Source organism: Pteropus medius, unplaced genomic scaffold, assembly GCF_902729225.1.
Source record: "Pteropus medius unplaced genomic scaffold, Ma_sr-lr_union100, whole genome shotgun sequence".
In the NCBI taxonomy this organism is placed as follows: Eukaryota; Metazoa; Chordata; class Mammalia; order Chiroptera; family Pteropodidae; genus Pteropus; species Pteropus medius.
The window spans coordinates 17,915,279-17,921,627 of record NW_024344378.1 but is presented as its reverse complement, the minus strand read 5'-3'; the positions used below and the strand labels follow the sequence as shown (position 1 = coordinate 17,921,627).

Below are 6,349 nucleotides of genomic sequence, written 5' to 3'. Positions count from 1 at the left end.
CTAACTGCCCCTGAAGTCGTCTTTCACAAGGGATGCAGAGCTCCTTGAAGTCCAGGGATGCTCCTTTTGATATGAGCTCAAGATATGAAGGTGTTGGTTGCAGCTGTAACCTCTTTAAGATGCGATGTAGAACCGAATTTCCAGACTGTAAAAGCATCTAGAAGAGTTTGGGAGGAACTTATTCTCTGCCATTTCTACCGGGATAAATTCCATGTTTCCCAAGCCACTGCCTAGAAGTGGGCAAAGGAACTCCTGAAATCATGAACACTGGAAGACTCTTCAGGTTGGGATTTCACAATACTGCCAAGCAGATATTTCAAAATTCAATAGTCAACACTTAATGCTAGGACCCTTTCCTATGGCTTCTCAGTGTGAAGAAACTTGGTTTTGCAAGCATGTTTGACTGACTAGACTATCCTTTCTAGCAAGTTAAGATTTTGGCAAATTCATCTGGAAAATGAGGATATTGAACTGCATTATCTCTTGCCGCTTAGCTCAAACTATCTTACCTTAACCAATTCTTATATTTTACAGGTAGAATGGTGTTTGTCCACTTGCAAGTTGGGTTAGGTTTTCTGTTTGAAGTTTATAATAAAGACAGCTTATCAACATTCTTATTATGTTAAGCTTATAATCTGGGGTGGTGTACCTTCAGTCACTCAGCATACCTTAAACACTAAGGGAAGCACTAAGAATTTTTATTTCATTAGACCAAAAAGAGTGATGCGTGTATTATGTTACATAACAAAGCAAGAGGCTAAATTGTGATTAAATACAGAATGTGTGGCCTGGATAAAAACTACTGTATGGGTTACAGGAGGTAAACTGGGGGATGAGGAGTCATTAAGTAAGATAACAGATGTACCACTGGAACAGGGTAAGCACTCAGTACGTATAAACTATTATTATTTACTATGGTGGTGGGATTTAAGGGGGAGTTTGAGACTATGGAGAAGCTGTTCATTCATTCATTTGTGAAACATTTGTCAAGCACTATAATAGGCAGTAGGGATAAGAAAGATGAGACGTCAGGTACAGACCTCATGGAGCTTCCATTCTGTTGGGAGGAAAGGGGAAGGACAGTAAACATACCCTGTTGGGAGTTACCATAATACACTTTTTCTTTGCTTTCTTTGCTCTCAAGCAAAGAAAAAGTGTATTATGGTAACTCCCAACAGGGTATGGGATTTACATTAAATAGATCTACTTTCATCAAGTCAGATAAAGTGACATTCCGCCTGCAAACCGTAGATGAAAAAGGAAGATGATACACACACACACACACACACACACACACACACACACACACACACACATAAAAATTTTAAAAAGCTAAAGAAAGCATTCCAGGCAGCAGTCAGGGGTAAGGGTGAATGTCTGGAGGCAAGAAAGTACTTCCCTGTTCCAGGAACAGAAGAGAGTTTCGGGGAGAGTGGTTTTGTATGCAGTTGGAGAGATAAGCAAAAGGCAGATCCTGAAGGACCTCGTAGGCAACAATAGGTTGGGATTTTTATTCTCAGACTCCTTAAGAGAGGAATAATATTGTGTTGGGGTGGGAGTAGGGCAGAGGCAGCAGGATGAGCAAAGCATATATGTGAGCAAGCCAACATAGCAACCTGGCTGGAAAGGGCAGCTGCAGTGGAAACAGACTGGAGACCAGGATTTTAGCTTCATTTGGACGGGCTTGAGTTAGTTTCTACTTTTATTTCCTCTAAGCAATAGGGTACTGTCGGTTATTTATCAGAAGAATGATTTAATGAATTTTAAAAATTGCAGGCATATCTGCCACATCTAGCATACTATGGCAAGGAACACAAAAGTTTGTAAGAAGGCTTCTCTATCCAGTTTACTGACTCTATTCTAAAAATTGTGTCTTAGAAATATTCACCGAATAATGAAGAAACTAGAGTAAGAGAATACTGCTGGGCCTATTGTAGTGGGCCTTGCCTGTATCACTTCTCCTCCTGCATCCTCAGCAAAGGTCTTGCTCAATCCCTGTGATGTCACCCTCTCCTCCTCTCTCTGGCTTCCTCTTGGCACGTAAGCATGCTCTCCCCTCTCTTTAAGTGTCATCCAACTTTAAGAAAACAGCCTCTCTGAAAATCCCAGCCCCTCTTCACTATTGTCCTCTTGCTCTCTGTTGAAAGCTAAATTTCTTGAAAGAGTCATATGCGTTTCCCATCCACACTGCCTCATCTCTAATTTAACCTACCATAATTTGGCTCACCAGAACTTTCAACTAACCCCATCCCAATCTACCTCTCTGTTTCTGAACTCAAGGGGTTCGCTGCTTGAGGTGTTCCATTCAAGAATGAGATATGGTTGTCCTTAGGTAGTTTTATTTTCTTGCAGAAAGAAGACGGGATTCACATCCTACTCTGTCTCCCTGAAGAGAGGCTTCGCCATTGCTTATACACATTATTTAGTTAATGACATGTTGATTTCTTCTTTACAGTGGCTACCTTTATACAACTGGGTTCCTGTCAAGCTCATCTTGTTTAGAGCTGTGTCTGCAAAATATAACTATGCTATATTTTAACGCTTCACAAGAATAGCATTTACTAAGAACTGTCCAGATCTTGAGACCCTTGTCCTAAGTCCACTGAAAAGTCTCTCCTAAGGTTAACAATTATATTCAAATTTTCATACACAATGGATATTTCTCTTATCATTCTTCATCTTTATTTCTGATTTTCTGGCATTTGATGTTGATCTGATCATATTCTCCCCTTATTGGCTTCCTGGTATCCTTTTTAATTTCCCTTCTTCCTTTGCAGTGTCCTATTCTTCTATTTATCTCTTACGCTGATGTTCCTTGAGGTCCAATCTCCTGCCCATTCCTCATCCTATGTACTCTTTCTGAGTAATCTCATTCAAACCTATGGCTTCAATTGAATCAATATTCCAGTGACTCTCACCTGTGCACGTCTAGCCCAGAACTCTCTCCTAACTCTACATTTGAATTTCCAACTGGACTCTCCTGTGTATCTAAAACTAAACCTCTTTCCCCACAGTTCTGCCCCTCTCTTCCCTGTCAAATGAATATCACAACCATCCATCAATTGTCTAAGTCAGAAACCCGGAAGGTTTCATGAAAACCTCCCCCTCTTTCACCCTTAATAACAAAGACCTGTCAATTCTGTTTCCTAAGTATATTTTCTTAATTTAGTCTTCCTTCTTCCTGCTCCTGTTTCCATCGTCTTTCATCATTTATTGCCTGGATTATTGCTGCCACCATCTAACTCGTCCTTCTGCCTTTAGCTTTCACTCACCAATTTATCGCCTATGTTGCTGCCAGGATGATCCTTATAAAATGCAAATTAGATGATGTTACTCCTTTGTCTAAAGTATTTTAATGGCTTTATGTAGTCTGTAAAGTAACATTTAAATTTCTTAGCATTTTATACCAGGTTACTTGTGGCCCAGCCACAACCCACCTCTTGCCTTCTTTAATGTTAAATATTTTCAGTGTAACATTTAAATTACTCTGTTAGTGTTGAAGAAAAAAATGATTATTTTTCAGGCTTATAATCTAAGGATTACCATATGCATCTTAATTTATCACAATCTACTTCAGATTAATACTAACTCTAGAAAAATATAGAATAAACTTTGCTTCAATATACTTCTGTTCCTTTCCTCTTTCTTTGTGCTATTATTGTCATATATATATTACATCTATATATGCTATAAACTCAACAAGATAATGCTATAATTATTTATTTATATAGTCATTTGTCTTTTAAAGAAGGTAATAAATAGTCTTTTATATTAGCCCATATATTTGCCATCTCTGGTGTTCTTCATTTCTCCCTCTGGGTATTGGTGCTCCAAATTGAATGAGCCCCTTGGACTGTGGCAGCGGTATTGTTAGTACTCTTGGCCTGCCCTGCCCTGACAGAACATCTATATTGACCGATCTGGGGCTGAAGGTTGTTCTTAACTGAGGTTCTGCTGTTTTTCAAACATAGATGATTTTCAGATTGTTATCTGCCTTTGATCTATTCTCAGTGCTGAAATAGTTGTTTTGGTCAATTTTGTCCAGTTTCATGCTTGCATTTGGGGGAGGTTATTTGCTGATCTTCTCAACCAGTTATGGCTGGAAGTCTTTGATGGTAGGGCTTGTGGGTAACAATAGGTCCATCAGGTCAGGCAGAATGAAGTAGCTCAAGAGATAAGTGGTAAAGGACTGAATCACAGAACAAGGTCAGAAATTACCCAGCTGGAGAAAGCATTTACTCACAGCCCATCCTGCCTTGTGGAGTTGTAAGAAGATCTCTAACATTTTTTGTCTGACATCTTAGCGAGGCGGCAGTGGTAGCCGCTGTTCTCAGAGCTTAGTTATGCCACCCAAGGACAAGAAGAAGAAGAAAGATGCTGGAAAGTTGGCCAAGAAAGACAAAGGTCCAGTGAACAAATCTGGGGGCAAGGCCAAAAAGAAGAAGTGGTCCAAAGGCAAAGTTCAGGATAAGCTTAAAAATCTAGTCTTGTTTGACAAAGCATCCTATGACACACTCTGTAAGGAAGTTCCAAACCATAAGCTTTTAACCCCAGCTGTTATCTCTGAGAGACAGAAGATCCAAGGTTCTATGACCAGGGCAGCCCTTCAGGAGCCCCTTAGTAAAGAACTTATTAATCTAGTTTCAAAGCACAGGGCTCAAGTAATTTACACCAGAAACACCAAGGGTGGGGATGCTCAGCTGCCAGTGAAGATGTGTGAACAACAGGTCCCATCAACCATACATTTTGAAAAATAAAACTTTATTAAATCAAGAAGGAGAAGGAGGAGGACGAGGGGAAGAAGAAGATCCCTAAGTCAGCTGAAGGCATGGTGTGAACCAGAGTGCAATTCACTGGACTATTCTACTATTCTGGAATGAGAAGAACCAGAACTTACGTCAAGAGATGGCTGAGGGTGAGATACCCTATAAGTCCTTACATTTAAACCAAATAACTTCTCTTTCCTGTCCAAACAGTCTGATTTAACCAAAGGGAATCCAGAGATGAGGATGATGATCTTTGTAAGATAAAGAGAGCAGGAGGTAATGGGCTGGGGTTCATCTTAGAGAATAGAGAATGACTTTCTCATAAGCAACACTTGTGTCCCATGAACCTGAATTGAGAAAGAATTTTGCATTTTGTATTTTAAAAGTCTATATCCTGGAGAAAGTAGGATGGTGGTTTCAGGGACTGGTGGAGGAGAAAATGGGGAATTATTGTTTAATGGGTACAGAATTTGTTTTGCAAGATAAAAGAGTTAGGGAGATTGGAGAGTGGTGATGATTGTACAATATAAATGTACTCAATACCCCTGAAAAAAGGTTAAGATGGTAAATTTTATGTTTTGTGTATTTTACCACAATAAAAATAATGGAGGAAAAAAAAAAGAGTTGTATCTCTCAGAGCAGGGCTGGGCGCAGTGTGTGGTTTGTGGTATGTAAATTTATGTGACATGATCACTCGTGCACCACATTATGCCTGGTCATTTAAGACACAAATCCACACAGTGTCTTGCCAAGGGCGGAGGTTCTGGTGCTTACTGGGTAGTTTGTGACATAGAAGAACTATTTTGAACTGGACTCATGCTCATAATGAGCTGAGTGGAAACAATCATACCTTAGTTCTTCACCTCAAGTCTGGGATGCACACCCAATCTTCCGAGGAAATCTCAGAGTGTTGCTATGACAGATGTCCTTACAGGGGTAGAGCTGGTAACACAACTGCTTCCCTAGAGACCACAAGCTACCAGTGAGCACACCAGTGGAAAATAAATTATCTGTGTCTTATTCCTTTCTATTTTTATCATAAAGATGTCACGGAGATCGGACTAAGGATGAAGTTTTAGAGAAATGGGATTAATAGTCATAATAACAGGCCAAAATAAAAGGATTGCCAAAAACATCAAAAAGAAATGAGAACTTTTCTTTTTATGCAGGATCTTTATAAAAGTTTATAATCTTGATCAAATAAGTTGTGTACAGACGTACATACAATTTTAAAACTAATAAAAAATTATGGTGTGTTTCCTAATTTTTAAATGTTGAGTATATATTACTTATTTAATAACAAATGTATTTTTAGAATTAGCATCCTTTAAATCTCAAAATGTAATGTTGAGTGAAAGAAGCCAGACACATAAGAGGATACACACTGAATGATTCTATTTACATAAGATACAAAACTAGGCAAAACTATTCTACTGTGTTAGAAGTCGGGATGATGGTTACCCTTTAGTTGGGGGTGGTGAATGAGGATAGGCGGCATGAAAGGGACTTCTGAGAATACTAGTCATTTAATGTTTCTTAATTTGTACTTATATTTCAATAAAATATTTTTTCAAGGTTTCATC

General features: G+C 39.0%; 1 protein-coding gene across 1 annotated transcript; it reads left to right on the top strand.

Annotated features, from left to right (window-relative positions):
* Positions 1 to 4,343: 4,343 nt before the first annotated feature.
* Positions 4,344 to 4,757, top strand: LOC120608934 (40S ribosomal protein S25-like). Its single transcript, XM_039870901.1, has one exon. The coding sequence runs from the start codon at positions 4,344 to 4,346 to the stop codon at positions 4,755 to 4,757; it is 414 nt and encodes a 137-aa protein (XP_039726835.1).
* Positions 4,758 to 6,349: the final 1,592 nt, after the last annotated feature.